At 52.6% G+C, this 19737-nt stretch overlaps 9 protein-coding genes across 9 annotated transcripts; 3 read left to right on the top strand and 6 right to left on the bottom strand.

Moving 5' to 3' along the window:
- Positions 1–914, top strand: BJX67DRAFT_347901 (uncharacterized protein). The gene is made up of 2 exons (XM_071028599.1): positions 1–618; positions 700–914. The coding sequence occupies exons 1-2, from the start codon at positions 26–28 to the stop codon at positions 773–775; spliced, it is 669 nt and encodes a 222-aa protein (XP_070888214.1). The 5' UTR covers positions 1–25; the 3' UTR covers positions 776–914.
- Positions 882–3289, bottom strand: BJX67DRAFT_347897 (UV-endonuclease UVE-1). Its single transcript, XM_071028598.1, has 2 exons — positions 2604–3289; positions 882–2541 (listed from the first exon to the last, which is right to left on the bottom strand). The coding sequence occupies exons 1-2, from the start codon at positions 3147–3149 to the stop codon at positions 1003–1005; spliced, it is 2085 nt and encodes a 694-aa protein (XP_070888213.1). The 5' UTR covers positions 3150–3289; the 3' UTR covers positions 882–1002.
- Positions 3290–3554: 265 nt separating this feature from the next.
- Positions 3555–5693, top strand: BJX67DRAFT_22546 (putative extracellular protein). The gene is made up of 3 exons (XM_071025815.1): positions 3555–3860; positions 3940–3961; positions 4020–5693. Exon 3 carries the CDS (start codon positions 4097–4099, stop codon positions 5180–5182), a length of 1086 nt encoding a protein of 361 aa, XP_070888212.1. The 5' UTR covers positions 3555–3860; positions 3940–3961; positions 4020–4096; the 3' UTR covers positions 5183–5693.
- Positions 5694–5871: 178 nt separating this feature from the next.
- BJX67DRAFT_22390 (uncharacterized protein) lies at positions 5872–7372 on the bottom strand. Its single transcript, XM_071025794.1, has 2 exons — positions 6460–7372; positions 5872–6392 (listed from the first exon to the last, which is right to left on the bottom strand). The coding sequence occupies exons 1-2, from the start codon at positions 6900–6902 to the stop codon at positions 6035–6037; spliced, it is 801 nt and encodes a 266-aa protein (XP_070888211.1). The 5' UTR covers positions 6903–7372; the 3' UTR covers positions 5872–6034.
- A 1-nt stretch (position 7373) lies between these two features.
- BJX67DRAFT_22389 (uncharacterized protein) lies at positions 7374–9169 on the bottom strand. Its single transcript, XM_071025793.1, has 4 exons — positions 8711–9169; positions 8616–8649; positions 8312–8560; positions 7374–8253 (listed from the first exon to the last, which is right to left on the bottom strand). Exons 1-4 carry the CDS (start codon positions 8792–8794, stop codon positions 7559–7561), a joined length of 1062 nt encoding a protein of 353 aa, XP_070888210.1. The 5' UTR covers positions 8795–9169; the 3' UTR covers positions 7374–7558.
- Positions 9170–10688: 1519 nt separating this feature from the next.
- On the top strand, positions 10689–11270 carry BJX67DRAFT_379264 (uncharacterized protein; the record flags this gene model as incomplete). Its single annotated transcript, XM_071032533.1, has 1 exon — positions 10689–11270. The coding sequence occupies one exon, from the start codon at positions 10689–10691 to the stop codon at positions 11268–11270; it is 582 nt and encodes a 193-aa protein (XP_070888209.1).
- Positions 11271–11649: 379 nt separating this feature from the next.
- On the bottom strand, positions 11650–15366 carry BJX67DRAFT_22556 (DDB1/RSE1 family protein). Its single transcript, XM_071025818.1, has 4 exons — positions 14587–15366; positions 12631–14522; positions 12138–12581; positions 11650–12077 (listed from the first exon to the last, which is right to left on the bottom strand). Exons 1-4 carry the CDS (start codon positions 15158–15160, stop codon positions 11778–11780), a joined length of 3210 nt encoding a protein of 1069 aa, XP_070888208.1. The 5' UTR covers positions 15161–15366; the 3' UTR covers positions 11650–11777.
- Positions 15223–15694, bottom strand: BJX67DRAFT_347883 (uncharacterized protein). The gene has a single exon (XM_071028597.1). It carries the CDS (start codon positions 15447–15449, stop codon positions 15270–15272), a length of 180 nt encoding a protein of 59 aa, XP_070888207.1. The 5' UTR covers positions 15450–15694; the 3' UTR covers positions 15223–15269.
- Positions 15695–15848: 154 nt separating this feature from the next.
- cprA (NADPH--hemoprotein reductase cprA) lies at positions 15849–18822 on the bottom strand. The gene is made up of 2 exons (XM_071028596.1): positions 16538–18822; positions 15849–16469 (listed from the first exon to the last, which is right to left on the bottom strand). Exons 1-2 carry the CDS (start codon positions 18326–18328, stop codon positions 16173–16175), a joined length of 2088 nt encoding a protein of 695 aa, XP_070888206.1. The 5' UTR covers positions 18329–18822; the 3' UTR covers positions 15849–16172.
- Between the last annotated feature and the right edge of the window lie 915 nt (positions 18823–19737).

Raw genomic sequence — 19737 nt, 5'->3', positions numbered from 1 at the left:
GGACGACGGTCCATAGTCCGACATTATGGAACCCCTCGCTCCCGCGCCACCACCTCCACCGCCAGGCGCTTTCCCCGCGCCACGCGCCGCTCTCTCAAGCGGGACAAGCAGCCCCCCGACAATACTGTCTGGACCCCGTTGCTGTTGCTGTCGCTGCCGCCGTCTCCGTCCAAGAAGGAAACTCGTAAGCCCTAGTCCTCTGGCTTTGGTCTTCGCCCGTCTCGCGAGCCGCGCCTGTCGCGTGACAATCGCACGGTATATCCTTGCCTGCGCGCGATGCCGAAGAGCGGGGAGCGTCTCGTGTCGGAAGTTCCAAAGGCGCAGGTGGGCGCGGTTTGCAGCGTACGGACCGAAGAGGATGCGGAAGACGCGAGAGAGTCGACCTCTGCTGGTGCCAGTAGTAGCAGTATCTTCTAGAGCGCGGCTGGGGAAGCGACGAGGGGGGGCAGGGAAGGGCCGGTGTGGCACTGGTGGCCACAGCCACTTGGCAGGAACGGGAGGGGGAGTCGGCGACGCGGGGAGGCGCCAGCGACTGCGGGAGAATGGTTTTGGAGCCAGGATATTTGGTGGTACGATTTGGATCGCTGATCGGGAGTGTGTTCTAATTCTGGTTTCTAGCTGGTTTCACTGGTCAGTGGAAGGCTTGCGATGTTGACGGGGTGGAAGGAGCGCAAGGCAGCAGGGGGTGAGGGGATTCACAAATTGCGAGCACAACCAGTCCAGAGATTGCACTGAATCCTGTTTTTTTATGGCAGCAAGGAATCAGGGGAGGTAAAAATGATAGAGCGTACTTTCTAACGCTTGGAGCTCAGGCAGGATGCAGATTGGAAGTCGTTCGAACGGAACTGTGGAGAGCTGAGTCGCGCGAGGCTGGATGTGACGTCCAGCGCCAAGAGTTTCTATATAGATAAGCACTGAAGAAGGCTCATTAAGTTTCATCCCGTATTTAAGCGGAGTTTATATACAGTAGTTTACAAGATTATATATGGCGTACCAGCGGATCTAAGCCGATCCACTATCTTCAGCGTAGTTGACCGTCTTCGTTCGACGGCTTCGACGACTCCCAGTCGTAGAACGAGAGAGACTTGGTTGGTTAGCACCTTCCGGCGGCTCATTATCTGAAGCTGATGGCGTCGAGGGAGTAGGCGGGACTTTCCGTTTTCTGCTGACTCGCTTCTTCGCGCTTGATGTGCTCCCGACGCCCTGAGTAGATTTAGAAGGCGGAGTTGTGGGTGTAGGAGCACCATCAGCTTCGTCCTCTACCCCCGGTTGCGGAGGGGCCTTCTTGGGGGACTTTGGAGTCTTGAGAGACTGTGTCCGCACAATCTTCTTCGGCCTGAGCCACTCTTCCATACCCGGGGGCCAGTATACCCTTCGCTCTGGACCACCCATACCAATTTCCTCTTCGGGAACAGCCTTTGGAGGGGGCATTTGGGCTTCGAGGTCAACGAAACCACCATTCTTCTTCCTGGACTTTGGCGGAGGCTTGAACGGCTTGTTCTCATCCGTGCGAACGTAGGGGGTGATATCGTTGAAAAGGTCGTGTCCCGGTAGCTTGTATGTCCTCATCAACTCGAACACGGCCTGTTCTTTATCCTTGGCTTCGATCATGAGATCCATGGTGGGATCACACGGGGGAAGGACGCGGACCCGATCGCTGTGCTTTCGGCGTTGCCGGTTTGTGATGGCAGCGGCGACGGGCTCCGAGTAGTGCATCTTTTGCGTAATATTCTTCCTGGTCCAGGTGGCCTTGATTCGGTCGTAAAGGTCCATTATGTCGAGTGTGCCCTCACGCAGCTGGGTAGAATCAAAAATGATATTGTGATGGTGATAATCCAGAACGAGCGGAATGTTTAGTTCCTCACAGATGGGCAGTAAATCATGTACAGACCAGCTCACGTCGTCATTTTCCAGCACCAACCGATTTTTGATGTCCTGGGAGAGACTCCGATAGTTTTCTCGGAATCGTTCCAGGGTGGCCTCTTTATCGCCAAACACGCCGCCCATGTGAAGTATCATGACCGCGTCCCGATCATCTTGAGGTGGCAGTTGGAGAAGCTGGAGCATTTCGGAATGATACTCCAGGTCCCGGATCGAGTTCTCCAGAACTTCCTTCCGGGGAGACCCTAGCTGGGTGAACTGGCCTGGGTGGACGCTCACCCGATGGCCGAACTCTGCGACAAGACGCCCAACTTCTGCAAGCGCCTCCGACGCGAACGGTGCAAGTCTGTATCCGTACTCCTTGTGAGATGCAAAGGGAAACATCTCGCTGCTCAGGCGCATGAATTTAATGCCATACCGATCATTCCAGCGTATCAATTTTAGCAGGTCACGGGCATTAGCGAGCCCTATAGACTCCACATATGCTTGGCCTCGCACGACATCGGGGGTCTGCGACCGATCCGGCCGGTTTTTAGTCGGATGGGGAGGTTGTGAGGGGTCGGAAAGGGGGTGTCGGTTCTCGAGGATAGACGCTATCCGGCAGGTTCGGGAGCAGAAGACGGGTGGATTAGAGTATCGTAAATAAGTGTTCAGACACGCCTACAGAGAAGCATTCGATGAGTAACGGCCACAACGGCTCGAGGTGGGGTTTAGGTACTCACATACCCCAGCCTGCCTTTCCAGGGGAGGGGAAGGTAGCTGCTGTTCACGGGCGGGGCGCGTGAAAGAGCCTCCTGGAGCTCCTCAGCCTCAACTGGCACGTCCTCGTCCGATTCGGGGTCAATCGGCACGCTGTCGGTCGCGCCGTTTGAACGCGTGCCCTTCGCGTCGGCCACTTCAAGGAGGTCCTCAGTCTGACCCTCCTCCAGTTTCAGTGGCGTCTGTGGTTCAGAGACAGCTTCCATATGGTGAGGTAAGCTCGATGGCCCAGCTGTAAGGTGTCTCGAAGGGGACGACCTCGTCAATGGTGTTGTCGCAAGTCGCGTTACGGGACTTGCGCCGGAATGTGACGAGGGAGCTGCGATCCTCAAAGCACGACTCTGTGCCGTAAAATTCGGCTTTCGAACAGCATCGACGATCGGGATCGCCACAGTCATCCATGACCAGGCGTGGCGAAACTGGCGGGGGGCTGGACCGGATTCCACAGCGCTGTGGAAACGTGCGGCATGCTGGGCGGACCTCTGCTGAGGGAGACGCCGCAGAAACATTCAGCGCGGGTCGAGGGGCTTCAGAAGGATGAGAAGCGCGTCAAGGTCGATTGAAACCAGGGTGTTGAAGTTGCGACGGGCCCGGGGCATCATCGTGTGCGGAACAATCGCGAGAGACAGCTGCGGCGGGGAGGGACAGAGGAAGAAGGAATGAGGCGCTGAAGACGGTCCGAGCGGCGAAGCTCTTCAACCTCCGGTGGTGCTTGTAAATTGACGCATCTGACGTCGACCATCTCTCAATTACATTCCATCTTCATTCTTTCTCCTGTTTCCTATTGTCGCCTCCTCAATAATGCTTCTCGTCCAGTTCAATCACGCGTCAATGCCATTCTGCGGGGTCCATACCGATTCACCAGTCGGCCCAAAGAATAAGACTACGCTGGGAGAATGATCTGATACAACTTTCTCCGAGGAGCTCGATTACGCGAACCTGGGGGAATTCGTAATATGGCATGGAACAGCCATCCCTGTTTCGTGGTGGTTGTTTACGGCCACATTCTTTGCGAGTATCAGCATCGACGTCCCAGAGAGGGAGCACGGCACGGTGTCCAGCATCCAAGCAAAGACCTTGTTTCATTGGAGAAGGTTTTCTCAGCATGCCAGTGGTTGAAGGGGATTGTTATAAAGGACTTTGCTGGGGGCAGCCAGGGCTGGGATTGTCCCATTCACGCTCTCTCTGCTCGATCTGGACCCTGTGTGAGCTATACTGAGGTACACTGGCTGTGTTGCTGAGGTTTTTAATTTTCCATTCATTGCTGAAGGTATTGACCATTGTCTCTTATTTGAGCAGTTATTCACTGCTCTATAATCAGGTAAACCTTCTACTGTGTTGCTCCAGCTTTTTTAACCCGGTTCCTAACAACCTGCCAGATATCACTTCTCTCACTCTTTCACACAGCCTGGTGCTTCGAATCTTACCGTCAACCTTCCTTGAGCAAACCATCACCATGAAGAGCTTCCTTCTTGCCTGCGCCCTGCTGGCCTCGTCCGCCTACGGGCATATCCAGATGTCCAATCCCTACCCCATTCGCAGTCCCTTGAATAAAGAAGCCACCGGCGAAATAGACTACTCATACACCAACCCTCTCTCCACCGACGGCTCCCAGTACCCCTGCAAAGGATATGCCAATGACCCTTTCCACTCTGTAGCCAGCTACAGCCCCGGTCAGGAATATGAGTTGCAGCTCGAAGGCAGCGCCGTTCATGGCGGTGGCTCATGCCAGATCGCTCTCTCCTACGACACGGGAAAGACCTTCACCGTCATCCACTCCATGCTCGGTGGATGCCCCATTACCAAGAGCTACAAGTTTACAATCCCCGCCGATGCTCCCTCCGGCGAAGCCCTCCTCTCCTGGAGCTGGTTCAACAAGGTGGGCAACCGTGAAATGTACATGAACTGCGCCCAGGTTACTATCGGCGGCGGTGCACGCCAGGATGGATTCACCCCCATCTCCCGTCGTGACGCCTTCAGCAGCCTCCCGCCCATCTTCATCGCCAACGTCAACGGACCGGGCCAATGCAAGACTATCGAAGGCGAGGAAGTCAACTTCCCGCTCCCTGGCCCCTCTGTCGAAGGAAGCCTCTCCGGCCAGGGATACACATGCTCCGGCTCCGCTCCATTCCTAGGCAGCTCCAATTCACCCAACACTGGCTCCTCCACCTCAAGCTCCTCCTCTACCCCGGATGAAGACTACGCGCCGGATTACTCAAGCCCTAGCGCCAGTTCCTCCGCACTCATGTACTCGCCCCTCACCTCCTCAGCCGCTGCATCACCATCCTCGTCATCGGTCGCATCCTCCTCTACCGTCCGCGGCTCATCAAAAGCCGCCTCCTCGTTCGGTGCCACAGTCCCAACTTTCCGTCCTGAGTTCCCTATCCCAGGTCCCGAGGACAGCCCCTGCGTGTCCGGCACCGTAACCTGCTCCGAGGACGGGAGCAGCTGGTGGCTCTGCAGCCAGGGCGTCCGCGTACACATGGGCAACGTCGCCGCAGGAACTCGCTGTACTCACGGCGCGATGCACCGCGTTCCTTAAACACAGTCCCACATGCAGACTGGCGTCCCTTGAAGATAGTTTTAAGTTTTTCAATCATGTACCATGTTCCATGTTTTTCTTTTCTTTTCGCCGTTGGTGTGACTTGATGTTGCCCAGGTTGTCAACCCATTGTTTACTTCTACGTAGCCAGTTTTACACTTTTCTGGCGATCTCCTTTTTATTCTATTCTATTTGTTGCGATTTACGCGCTCTTCCCTAATGTTCTTTCTCTCCGTAATTATGGATAAATTGTTCAGTTCAGTTCTACTATGGATGAAGTCCGCTTGAGTAAAATCGAGATTAATTCGCTACAAATCCTATGTTCTCGATTAATCATCTTTTCTGTCACGGTATTCTATGGATAGAAGAGCTTGTAAACGGTAGTATCATGGGAGGCGAGGGCAGTTGATATATATATATCGAGACCCAGACTTAGCATACCTACCTTGCCGTTTGATTGTCGACTAAAGGAACAGACACGATCCCGAGGGTGATGTCCTAAAAAGCGCGGAAGCAAGCGTCTCATGTGTCAAGAGAATTCAGTTCGATATTAAAAAGCCTAAAGCGGGGAATCTAACACTAGAACGAAGAGTAGTAGCAAAAGACACTTGACATCCAAATATCCTCGCAAGTCATCATTAGATGGTATGACAATTTTTTATTTTTCGTTGCATCGTTTTCGTCTTCGTAAACATCTGTTGCTCTGTTCCCAGGGACAGCCCATTAGAATTAAGACGTATTGCGTTTGTTATAACTTCTTCCGGGTATTATATCTTTTTCGTCGGTATCTTCGGTCCCGTACTGTGGTGTCCACGTCCCAGGGATGCAGACAAGGGACCATATTAACCCCTCCTAATAATTGGTGTTATAAGCGGACTGGCCATATCCATATCCTTCCCCAGCCGGTGCGCGGTAAGCTGTCGGCGCAGCGGAGACAGGCTCGTTATTCCTACGCCCGAAGAAACTCCGATTATTGAACCAGCCGGACTTCTCGGTAGTGCTGCCTGTTTCGACATCATGCGGGGTCGGGTGTCCTGGGAGTGTGTCTTCACCAGCGGCAGCTTGGGGTGCATTCTTGTTGCGGCGCCAGAAGCCACGACGTTGCGTGCCGTAGGTGTAATTGTTGGCAGGGGAGGGTCCAAATCCCTTCTCGCGCTTGTGGTGGCGGGCAAGGAGGTACTGGAATAGAATTGAGATGAGGAAGAAGAAGCTGTGGGAGGTTAGTTATATTGTTCGTACGGCGTGGGCAAAAGTCAAATTGAAATTGATGCACTTACATTGCGATAATTGAAACGGCAAAGACGACTTTTTCTAATCTGCAGGCATAGCCATAGTCCACGCCTGCTGGAGACTCTGTGCCATCGTCTCCGGTGCCCACTGGGGTATTGACCCGGCCGGAGCAAGTTTGGGTTCCATGGCGGGTCATCACGGCGATGGCAATCATAGCCCCGATGAAGCACACATCGAGGAATATTGCCAGTCCGGCGAAGGCAGTGATGCCTCCCAGACAGCAGGTGAAAATGGCACCGAGGAGTGCATAGAGGGTCGCTGCTCCGGAAAGACCCTCAACGGCTCTCTCCCATCTCGGGATGTGCTGGTCATTTTGGGCGTGCTTGGCCAGAAAGTAGGAAAAGATTCCCAGGATGACTGCAGAGGCCAAGAACTGCAGCACTCGAATAGCGAGGTTGAAGAAACGAAGAACGACGCCACCAACACCCATGTTGATATAGTTCTCCCGTTGGGTAGTGGAGCGTGAGAAACAGGTAAATAAAGACCGTATTTTAAGCGGTTTCACTTGCTCGCAGGATTCAAGACGAGCGGTTGAAGGAACAGAAGCTGAAGCTCAGGGGACTTTAAAAGGAGAGGGCCAACAGCCTTGCGAATCGAAAGGCAGCAAAATTACACTGTCACAGGTTCTCTGGATTGGAAGTTCCGCATCGAGCATATCAGTGGGTACGATTTGAGCCTGGGCCGTGCGACCACGGGCGATCCTCTTCGTCCGCCGCTCATGACAGGCTGCTGAAGACTTGTTCCGAAAAAATGGTCGAATCTTGGTTCCACAAATGACGAAGATCGAGGTCGAGGAAGAGGGCAGAAGGGAAGGCCGCCAGCCACACTCCAGCCTCAGTTGACGTCATGATTTCTTCATCCTCATGGGACAGTTTGCACGGCCATACAACATTATCTAATCAACAGAGGCTGAGGACAATTCACAAAACGTGCATCATGTGGACCAAAAGCTTGGACATTATCGTCTTCAATTGCGTCTGTAGATAGCCCGAAAGAGACATGATCATGACGGCATTATTACCTATCCCCCGATGTACAATCCCGCAGCTGACGCCAATTTCTCCCGTCAAATCGAGAGCATCTAGTTCATGCTTGCGGATTGACGAGAATCTTGCAGTGCCTGTCGCGATCCTCCAGAAGCGTCTTGAATCCTTTCTCTATCACGTCTTCAAGTCCAATCTTGTCCGTAATCATCCTCTCTGGTTTCAGCTGACCCTTCGAGATAGCTTCAATCACGCCCTGGAATGACTTCTCATCGTACAATGCCGCACCGAGGTACCGGACCTCGTGGTACATCATCTCGTTAACTCGCATCGATGGTCGCTTCTCCCAGACTGCGACGTTAACGATCGTACCGTGTACACGGCATGCTCTAATGGCCCCATCTAATGCCCTTTCAACGCCCGCAGCGTCAAAGACTACATCTGCGCCGATTCCATCGGTCAAATCGCGAACCTTGTCGGGGACGTCGACCTCCGTAGGGTCAAGGACATGTGTCGCACCAAAATCGTTGGCGGATTTCTTGCGGCTCTCCATTAATTCGGCGACCATTGTTGACTTAGCTCCGCCCATCTTCAAGACTTGTAGGATACACAGGCCAACAGGTCCGCCTCCCACGATCAAAACATGGTCACCTTCTTTGAACGGTGACAAGTTCACCGCATGCCATGCGACTGCCAGCGGTTCGATCAGTGATGCGGCTTCCATCGAGACATTATCCGGAATAGGGTAGAAATGTTCTGCGGGTGCAACAACATATTCAGAAAACCCACCACCATACCCTATGTGCGATCAGTGTTAGCGTAGCACCTAAAATAAAGAAATTTGCTGGCCACATACCGGAGAGACCAAGGAACCCAATGTTTTCACAGCAGTACTCATATCCAAGTTTGCAGGGCGGGCATTTTCGGTCGAAGATGGTTGGTCGCACCACTGCTTTTTGTCCTGGAGAGATGTGTGTGACGCCTTCCCCTACTTCTTCCACAATTCCACCGAACTCATGACCCATAACAACTGGTGATGTGGTTTTTGTGATATTGTGCGGTTCCTTGGGAATCAAAACGGGTCCAGATGTGTACTCGTGCAGGTCTGCGCGCTCACAGTCAGCAAGTAGATAATAGTTAAGAACGCCGCAAAAACACACCACTTCCGCAAATTCCGCAGTAACCGTTTCGAAGCTAGGTATCGCAATATGCGTCAGCACATGTTGCGTCGGCTTAGCGCTTGTGAGCGCCTTACCTTCACCTGGCCCTTTCCACAAGCGGGTTCTTCAATATGGTCTAATCGTATGTCCTTAGGACCATGGAAGCGTACAGCTCTCATTCTGGGTATGATTTCCAAGACCGTCTGCTATGCGGTGTATAGGGTAGTATTGTCAAAATTTCCCAAATAATTGAACAGGTGCTTTAATTGATTGAGAGTTGAGTGTATATTGGCGTTGCGACGAAGTTCGGTTACTGAAGGTACCTTGCTTATATATTGCTTAAAAAAGAGCTCCGAACACCACCAGCAGCGACGTTGGTATGACGTTTAGCGACAAGGATCATCATGGACGGATCAGCTTTCACGGAGTTGATCCCTGGCGGGAACCAGATCATGACATTCTTTGAGAAAGATGCGGTTTCATCTGACCAGGTGTCGTCAGACAAACTTTAGGGCACCTGCTGTGGCTTGGAACCGGGGGCTGCAGGTTTTGCGTCGCATGTTATCAATGCCAATGGCATCGAATCGCATTATTCGCTGGATACTATTCTCCCGCCATGAAAAGGGACCTTCGCCATTGCATGGTTGGATGCACTGGATTGCGTCATCATCGCTGACCCCCCGAGCCGCAATGTTAATCGTCCATGAGTCGCTTGGCTGACTTCACCCCTCACACTATTTCCATGTAATCCTGCATTTGCGCAGATTGCGCTCTGATCCAAGTAGCAAAGTCGGTAATATCACCCGCCCGTCAAAGAAAACTTGTGTAAAGATGCCGAGTGGTCGCAAATGGCGGCCACCCAATCAGACGTGACTCCAATTTCGCGGGAATGAGGATCCAACACAACGGTTCAACATCTGCGGATGGTACTCAGTCCTTTTCCTCCTGCTCTCGCTGCTGATCGACAAATGCTCTTAATATAGATTCCAGGCCTTCGTTGCGGCGTGCCAGCATCATCACGTCCGAAACGTTGATTGTCGAGCGACCCGCGTGTCTGAAACGGAGACCACCCATTAGCAACATGGGGGATAAGTTACGATCCAGGATTACTCACTTCGCGAAAGATTCCAGGTCCTGACTTGCGGTTTCTAGAAAAATGCAGAGCCAAGTCAGCCACGTTCTAAGGAGTGACATCATGGCACAACGGCATGAAGGGGGTGCGGCCATCCACGCGCCTAGTGACGTCGCACTTGGGAAGCAATTCCCCAAAAGAGATTCATACCCCCTATTCAACTTGGCAGAATACGACATGGAAACAGCAGCGTACCTATTTGGACCCAGACGAGTTCCGTCAATGCGCCAATAAACTGTGGTGTGGCATTGACGCCGAGCTTTATCGTCTCCTCATCCACGATTTTTCCAATGGAAAGCCAGAGGGCAGACTTCAAGCGCTGAAAAGCGTCAGCTCAAGTTCCAGCCTGTCCCGTAGAACGAGGCTCATACCTCTTCAAGGCCAACATCCTCATTCTGATCCATCTCGATGGTTTGGCGGTAGCTGCAGCGTCGCACTTAGAGCTCTCCGACGACAGCAGATATCTGAGGACTAACCAAAAGAAGTCTCTCAGTGCAACAGAATGCGTCGACAAGAGCAAAAACGCGACAGCAACAGCTTGACACGCCTCAGGATGAGGGACCCGCAATTGGCCAAAGCTCCCGTCCGGGATAACAGTTTCTCCAGCTCCGTTGGATGATCGATAAGGCTAACCAGAAAGGGCATCTACATTTTCTGGCTGGTTGCCTCCTAGAAATACCTCAGGTATTATTCTTTGTCTTCCTCCTTCAATTTGGGAGTCAAGAGTGTATAGAATCTTCCGGAACACTAGTATATCACTGAATTCCCATCCCTGCTTCAGTACTTCCTCTTTACGCTCTCCCCCCTCTGTCCCACTCACCGAGATATCCGTTCCTAACCCAAACCTCTTTCCTTCCTCACCTCTCCCAAAATACTCTTCTCAACCCGAAATCAGCACACTCCCCTGAAAAACAGAACCCAAAGGGGGAAACTAGTTCAAAATGGACACCTCCACCTCCACCAACTCCGTCGTCACCGACGCCCTAAACGACTTCTTCGGCCAACTCTATACCTTCTTCGAAATGCTCATCCGCCGCTTCTGCACAAACCTCTACAATTCCTTCGCCGACGTAACCCTCCACCGCTGGACGAAGGTCGGGCTCTCTGTAATCGGCTACATTCTTATCCGGCCCTACATCGAAGCCTTCTTCAAGAAGATGCACGACCGGGACCGCAAGAGGCAGCAGGAGAAAGAGCGCGCGGAGGCCGCGGAAAGGAGGAAGAAGAAGGCCAAGGTCTCCCCGAATACGCTGCGGGGCGGCGCAGAGGGAGAAGGAAAGGTCCTAGGGGAGGTTGAGAATACCGATGACGAGGTTGAGGGCGAGGGCGGGGGCGAGGACGCGGGGGAGTTTGCGGCTGCCAGCGGAGTGCCTGAGTGGGGAAAGAATGCGAGGAAGAGAGCAAAGAAGCATCAGAAGAAGATTGAACGGGAGGCAGCGGAGGGTAATGTGTCGAAGTTGTCAGAGGAGCAGCTTATGGAGCTTCTAGATTGGAGTGAGTCGGAGGATGAGAAGAAGGCTTGAGATGGGCCGTTTCTGCCTTTCTTTCCGAGTGACACGATCTGACTGTGAGCTCGCTTTCTGTTCGCCGATAGACTTCTCGACTGCTCTTCCGAGACATGGGAGTTGCCTTCTGTATCTCATGTATTATCTGACCTTGCATTTCCCATTTGTCTCGCCTTCATCCTCCTAGCACAGTAGTACTTGTACGAACATCGAAGAACATGCATTGTATTCTTGTCCAAGTCGCCTCTACCTGACGGGTTCACACCATTTCACAATGGTAAGCATCCGCGAGTACCAATTTGCTCGAAGGCTCAATACATGAGACTATACAGGTATGAGTAGTCGTGCCTTCTAATCGCATTGTATCGGTAATGCCCAAGAGAATGACCAGAAAAGGGGAGGATAATTGTGGCACTAAAGTTTTATTCCCATTCTCATAAGATCCGTCTGTACATCAAGTCATAAATAAATAGGTAATTAATGACAAGAAGGCAAGCAAGAAAGAATATCTTGCCCAATGGAAATCTAATGGAGCCTTCTAAGTGCCTCAATCATAACCTTTACCTCTTCTACACTCTTACCAACCATATCGATGATCTCCTTCTGCACGTTGGGCTCACAGGCCAAGAACCTCTCAATCAACTCGCCATCCACGAAACGATATGGCTCGTTAGCTTGCCGAGTCATGGTTCGGAGGCCTCGGAATTCGTTGAATGAGATACCGCCGAGAGAGTCGACACGGGCAGCCATCGTTGCTTGGAGGCGCATTAGGAAGTCTTGGTGGTCGGGGTTAATGGATGCATAGAGGTATATCGAGCCTTCGACCTGTTTGAGGAGCGGGTGTTAGTCTGCGGTGCTGATGAGGGAGAACGGCGGGCAACATACGGTTCCTAGGAAAGCTCTGGGGAAGACAGTGGCGCTGGGAAGTTGTTGAATATTGACGGGGCGAATGCGGTTGACCATTTCGCCGAGGGAGATTTCACCCGTTACCTCTAGCCTACGGCGGTCATCTTCCTCGACCCCTGCGCGATTGCGGCGGAGGACGACGAGGTTACCTTCCGCATCGCTCTCGAGATAGGTATCTAGGGCAATTGACGCAACGCCCGTACCCCACACGGTCTGGAAGTGGCGAGCCACTTCAACTAGTTGGTCGGGGAGGCCAGTCTCGCCTTCCCTGAATTCCACGACGCAGACACTCTTCATGAGATCAGATATGGCAATAACATTGCCGGTCACGGTTACATCCACCGGTGCCGTCGACGTCCTGTACGCAGCGAGCTTCGCGAGGCCTAACCCGCCAAAATTGTGGACAACTCTGTATACAACAACCTAAGATGAAAATTAGAGCTGTACAAGACACACCTTAATGGGTACCCACGGTTTTGATAAGTGCAGCAACAAGCTTATCTCCCATTACTGCCAGCGCACGGCATGCTCCTCGCACACGAGTACCGCCAACACGCGCAAGTTTCCTACCGTTGTCGACTTCAAATACGATAATGCGTCCTCGGAACTCGTTCGTCTCCGCGTCATCTAGATGTGCGGTCCCCACAATAAAGCGGTCCTTTTTGCCGCCGTCTTTGCCCTCGGTGGATTCGGCGCGAATCACGCTTTCTACTATCTCACCTTCGTCAAGGTCGAAGGAGTCCAGGCGTCGGAAGAGAATCTCATCTGCGAGCACAAATTGACTCTTTACAATCTCTTGCCCATTCTTCAGTTTTCGATCGATAGTACCAATACCAAAGGCCTTCTCTGAAGGGGAGTATGCGACGCGGCGGACAGTAGCACCGATGGGGAGTGTTTGAATCTGCGTGGTCCTTTCCTTGTCCACCAAGGCGATTTTCAATTCCCGAGCCGTAGCGACCGCAATCGCCTCCGGGTACGCTTCCGAGTTAAAATGGCATATACGCGAAGCACCCTCCGAGTTCACCGCAGAGTAGATGATGCGGCCTTCAGATTCGTAGATTAAGCTAGGGTTTTCACACGTGGCAAAGACATTGTACAGTCCGTCACCCCGTGGTAGTCTCTTGAAAGTCGGCTGCTCGGACCCAAGGATAAGCTTATTCATGCTGGTAAGCGAATGGTCGTTGGGGTTATAACCGTACGTAATGACGCTGCCATCGGCCATTGATATAAAGAGCGTCGGCGGGTTCTCTGCCAGAACGCTGGCAATGAGAACAGAGCGCGTAAAGGCCTCGCCGGCAGGTCCAAGGGACGTCGTGTTGATGTCCGACAAATCTTGGAGTTTCAACACCGAGACTTTGGCCGACTGGGGAAATCCAACAATGCAGACGTTGGTGGGAGATTCCGGTAGTGTAACGCCTGATATCTGATTGTCCACGCCAAAATCCTTCTGCCCTATAACTTGAACGTCTGCACGAACATCCAGGGCGATCACAAGTTCGCCACCAACGACTAGGACTATCGTGTCATCGTTGGCCGCTGCGGCAGTAATAATAAGTTCGCTCGATGGTGCCCACTGGGAGACAGTCATTCCGCCCTCGATATCTGCAATAAGGACCCGCTTCTCCGTGACTTGCAGTATGCGGCTGTTGGGCAGGTTCGCGGCAAGGAGGGTGTTCTCCGAGAGGCTCAGTCCAAGGAAGCTCTCCAATTCTTCCACTTCCCCGTCAGGGCTGAAACGGAAGACTCTTGTCTCGTCCACGAACGTAACCAGGAGTGTATCCAAGAATTTGCCGCTTGACCCGGCCTGCAAACCCCATAAATCCGTAATATGTTCCATGTCACCTAGTACTCCCAACTCTTCCATTCCAACACCACTACGCACACTTCGAAGGGTACCATCATCGAACGCTCCGGAACCGGTGACGATCCGAGCCTGACCGGATGAGAATTCGTGCGTCTGACTTTCACTTGAGCGGTTGCCGAGATCCATGATGGTGAAGTCTAGGATAGGGGCGATGTTGGACAAAGTCTGGACCACTTCAAATGACTGCTCTGCGATTCGTAAGACTTGGGAGTCTCCCTGATGCGATCCCACAAACACAATCCCACCCCCCAGGTATACCAAAACGGAGGCTCGAGATGTATTTCCGAGACAGTGTAATTCCCAACGTTCCACTTCGGAGCCTTCAAGAACCAGCATTAAGAAGAACAGTCGCCCGTAATCATCCGCAAGTAACCATCTCTGGCTATCTATCTGCTCCCAGGCTACAAAGATTGTTGCCTCTTCCAGAGACTGCGACACGATTTCATTATTGTCAGCGTCAACATATTTGATTGACGTTTCGCCCAGAATGAGAAGGCCGCCTGCGGGGAATCTTAGCAAGACAAAAACGAGCAGCGGGTCGGATCGAAAGTCGCAGCTACTCACCTAATGGAGCAGGAACAGGGATAAGATGCGAAGCCCCAAGGTCCAATTCCTGCGTATAGTCCGCAAAGTGTGTAAATTCTGATTCGGCCGCCGCTCCAGCGCTGTACTTCAACTCTCGAACCTTCAATCTAACCTTTCTCTGATTGTCCTCGTACAGCAGGGCTAAACGCGGAGGGCCAGACTGTACATGTAAGAATGCCGAGGAGCGCACAAAAAGCTCATCGATCCGCGTAATTATCGGCTCGCCCAACTCCCCAATGCGCGGCGCATCGGGTCCCGTAGGCAAGGCCACCTGTCGCCCTCTTCTTTTACTCGGCAATTGCACAATCGGTATGACCACAATCATACCATCATAAATCTCCAGCGTCATGAACCGTCCACTTGGATCGATCATGCACCGGCTCCCAGATTGTGCCTCGCGGGAGGATGGGTCGGCGACATCGACATAGCCCCTCTCTGTGCCCACCTGATTCTGCGTGCTGTCCCATGAAAGTGTGAAATAAGAGTATCGATCGGTACCGACGAAGAGGTGGTCTGTGGGCGAGTTCGCAGGGGCCGGGAGTCGTGCCAGCATCGTCACCCTGGCGTATATCGAGCATGATGTAACGAGGGAGAGACCGTCAGGGGTAAAGGAGTAGAACTCGAGTTGATTCGCTTTCCTGTATCACGTAGCGCCATAGCCATCAGCGAGGAATTCTTCGGATCATCAAGGTCAATTGCGGAGCCAGCGTCGAGCTCATCATCGGGCAAGTTTTCGAGGATACGCACGCGACAACCAAAGTCTCCTCCTCGGGATCCAGGAAATGCAGCTTTAAGGCATGGCGAATGCTGCTAGCCCGATGAATTGGCACGATATACGACATCTTGCAAGGGTAACACTTCTGTGTCCTTGCTGCTTGTTTCGGAAGCGCCTGCGGGAAGGGCGCACGAGCCTGTCTATCCCAGGAACAGGGCAGGCCGGGCGGCTTGCCTAAGAAAGTATCGAGCTCAGGATAGATTGCACGCCTGCATCCTCCTCTCTGGGGAGCTATAAGTCCGAGGTCGATCAAATGGGGTTGGCGAAGTGGTGAGGTTGGAGGAGTTTCGAGGTATGCGAAACTTCGCTCGGTGGGCGGGCGTTTATCGTGAGCAGAGATCCTGATGACGCTGGCTCTGGACGACTCTCGTTAACTCCGCCCCAGGCCGGCGACATCCACATTCGGTTCGTAATGGTGCCTCCGATTCAACCTTGGAATACTGGAAGCATGTCTACACACTCTGTCTGAAAATAAAAAGGAGCTTTATTTGTGTAAGTTATGCTGTATATAGAAATATTAATGATAACTCTCGACTCCGAACAGTTGAGGTTCCAATAATAGAAACATCTCGTCCCTTTCGACAATCATCATCACCGTCTATCTTATCCATATCGTGGTCAGAACTCCTTTTGTGGGCGACCATCCGACCGCAAGGAAGCACCAGGCATACATGAGCCACGCCAAAATAACCCAAGAAACCGAAGTATATGTGCAAATGTCAGTGAGGCATGAGAGCGTTATAAAATAGTCGTATGGAAAGAACGGGAGATTACGGGCACAAAGGCCAAATCATGACCAGACGTCCTCTTGGTAGCTGCCGCTGCTGCGCATATGCTTCACCATCTCCTCTCCCTTCTCAGCGGGAAGACCACGTTGAGCCGCTATGATTTGACCAAGCACAAGGTTGACCTCACGAGCCATGTTCGCGGCGTCTCCACAGACGTAGAAGTTCGCCTTTTGATTGAGAAGGTCGCTGACAAGCTCGGCATTCTCTCGAAGCCTGTGTTGTACGTAAACCTTGGTCGATCCTTCGCGGGAAAAAGCCGTTATGATTTTCAGCTTGTCACCGAGCTGGTCCTCGAACACCTGTGCAACAGAAACCTCTTTGTCAGAGTGGTTCACATCGGTTTTCAGGTTGCAACCCGAGTACATACCTTCCATTCATTTTCGTACAAGAAGTCTTCGTCACGCTTGCGGCAGCCAAAGAACAGAACAGTCGGACCGACGTTCTCACCCCGGGCAGCCAATGCAGCTCGTTCCTGGATAAATCCTCGGAAAGGAGCAACACCAGTACCCGGACCAACCATAATGATGGGCCTCGAAGGGTCAGATGGCAGCTTGAAGTTAGAGTGTCGGACATGAACCGGGACATGAATCCCATCGTACTTGTTGCGCGGGCCAGTAATAGCGTAAGTCTGGCCATGGGGGTCAGGAGAAGGGTCACCATTCTGCTTCTGTTTGAGAGCAAGAAGGTAGTTTGTCGTCACACCCTTCACAACATGGGTAGCACCTGGCAAGCGAGTAGACTCCACAACGGCAGTTATACTAATCTTATCCTTCTGAACAAGAGAAGACGAAGAAATTGAGTAGTAACGAGGCTGGATCTTGTTGAGACCTTCAATGAGCAGGGAGAACGGGACGCTAGTGAATTGCTTGGAGGTAATGCTCTGCAACGCTTGGGCAATGTTAAAGCACTGGTTGCTGATCTTCTCGTGGAAATAGTCTTTATCACTGCCGAGACGAACAATCTCTGTCTTGCTCTCTTCATCGGGGGCAAAGGCGGCCAGCGTCGCAACGAACTGACGGGAAACAGGAGCGCAAACTTCCATGTAGTAGCGAACAGCGGCATCATAGGTGGTCGGGGTAGGGATAGGAACCTTTGCGGTCACATCAATACCCTTGATTTTAATAACGGAGTGGCGTTTCTCCTCGATACCGAATACACTGAGGAACCGATCCACCTCCGCACCTGCGTTCGTTGGCCAAACCGCAATATGATCACCAGTCTGATAAGTGAGGTTGCTTCCAGCGGTACTGATTTCCATATGCAGGCAATTGCGGTCCTTGACAGTAAACAGTTCGCGAGATTCGACAATAGGTGCGATGAATGGGTTGTGTGCTGAGAAAGGACCCTTGGCCTGGCCCTCAAGATGGCCCTTGGTAGGCTCACCGAGATAGACCGACTCGTCTTCTGGATCCAGAGAATCATCTTCCACAACACTGAAAACCGGTTCGTAAGAAGCCTCGCGCTCCTGCAAGCCCATTGCCTCGGAGAGAGCAGCCCACATGGGTTCCTTCCACGCCAAAAAATCCTCTTCCATTGTACCAGCACCGTCGTCACCCTCGCCAGCGGATCCAATTCTTTGTGCGCCAAGTTTCGTAAGAGCGGCATCCACCTGGCGGACCATTGCGTTGTAGTGCTCATACGTGTTGTTACCTAAACCGAAAGCGACGTACTTGAGGGAAGACAACGGCTTGTCCTCGGCAGAGCCACCATCTTCGAAACTGACATCCTCACCAGTGAAGAACTGATAGAATTCGACCGCGTTATCGGTGGGCTCGCCCTCTCCGTATGTAGCCAGAACGAAGAACGCAACCTTGTCTTCGGGGAATTTGTCCAAGTTCTCGTAGTCGTACTCCTCGAGATCAGCCACCATTGTCTTTAGGCCGAATCTCTGAGAACCCTCCTTTGCCAGCCGAGAAGCGTAGTCCTCGGCCGTTCCCGTTTGCGATCCGTAGAAAATAACACAATTCTTGCCGGTTTCCTCCATCTTTTCGATGATATTTCTGGACTTGCCAGCCCGAGCAGCGCCATTAAGGGCTGGTCCGGACGAGGCATATGGATCTTTAGCGACACCCCAAAGGGAGCCCTTGGTAAAGTAGGCAACGCTCCCAGCCAAGAGCACCGCCAGGACGATCACATCCAGGGTGTCGAGTTGCGCCATGATGAAGCTGGCCGACTGGGGCGACCACCAGAAGAGAGGACGGAGAATTCAAGATAAGGTAGGAGAGAAAGCCGTCCCCTTGTCACTGGTCTAGGCTTGGCGAAAGAAGGCACCTCGCGCCAGTGCCGTTGGAGAGATCAAAAGAAAGAAGGGAGAAGAAGGGGAACAATGAGAAGCGAAGGGTCGGCCTGAAGCGAACGAAAAGAACACGCAGGAGAGAAGCGGAGAGAAAGTCGGAGTCCAAGTGGGCGCTGTGGTGTGATCCTCGTCAAAACGGTCCGCAGAAGATTATTTGGCTTCGGAAGACGGAAAGTGAACGTGACGGGGGAAAGAAAAGTTGATGACTGAGGCAGAAAAGGCAACACCTTTCCGGAAAGGCCACTGGTTCCAAGGTAAGTTCCAACCGCCGGGGCCTGCGCGGGGCTACGAGGGATGAAACCGTGGCCGTGGCCGAGGCCGAGAAAGTGCGTGCACCTAGTGGCAGACTCCGAAACTCGGGGCCAGACCGGAATCTGAGAGAGGAAAAATTCTTCTGAACTGGCCACCTCTTCAGATTCAAGAGCGAACAGTCGTCATCTCTATATATGCAGATGGAATCCTGTGGGGATCCCACATCGCCGACGCGGGCGTGAGATGAAATTTGGCTTCGAAGCTCGGGTTTCCTCCCTGAAGACATGGCGGAACAACGGTCGCTGGAGGCGCTTCCATCCGACCAGATTTACCCAATTATGCCCACACTGCAGAGGCGAACAGGCACCGCTCGGGGGGGTGGTATGGGGAAATCTCCCGAAGAGGGTGCCGAGCAGTGGTCCCCAGCCGAATTCCGCCTCCAGTCTTTCAGAAACTGGAGAAGTTCAACCAGGGATCAAAAAAGGTGAGTAATTTCGCCGCGTTTCCGGTTACAAAATAGGCCTGTAAATTGGGCCACCACTTTATTACAGATGAGAGGAAGACGAAATCCGATATGTTGGGTGAGAATGGAGTATGGCGATGATGGGGACCAAAGCCTCGGATGCCTCTCCGCAAGTCCTGACTTGATGTCAATCACGATGTTGTGTTCACTGCCCATAACGCCGGCTTGTCCCCTGAGTTGATGCAGAATTTCATTAAATGCCTGGTGGTTGAAGAAGACAGGGAAACCGAGGTACATCACGGATTCATTCCGCGCAGCACATCATTACAGCGAGGATGCTCCGGAGGAATGAGTCAATGGGGCCCATTGTTCTTGCACAGTGAGGAACACATAGCTCAGGGTCCCAGGCAGGGAGGGCCGTGACTTTTGTCGCCCTCGGAGTGTCTTGAGCCTCCACACTGCTTCATCCAAAATCAGCTGTTGGCGTCTACGTTTCCCGAACATGACCGTGAAGGCAGTTTAGTCCTCCCTTCATGTCAGTCATCCCTCACAACTC

Source organism: Aspergillus lucknowensis (genome assembly GCF_044049455.1).
Source record: "Aspergillus lucknowensis strain CBS 449.75 chromosome Unknown BJX67scaffold_10, whole genome shotgun sequence".
Classification (NCBI taxonomy): Eukaryota; Fungi; Ascomycota; class Eurotiomycetes; order Eurotiales; family Aspergillaceae; genus Aspergillus; species Aspergillus lucknowensis.
Note: the sequence above shows the minus strand (reverse complement) of the source record. Positions and strands in the feature narration are given on the sequence as shown.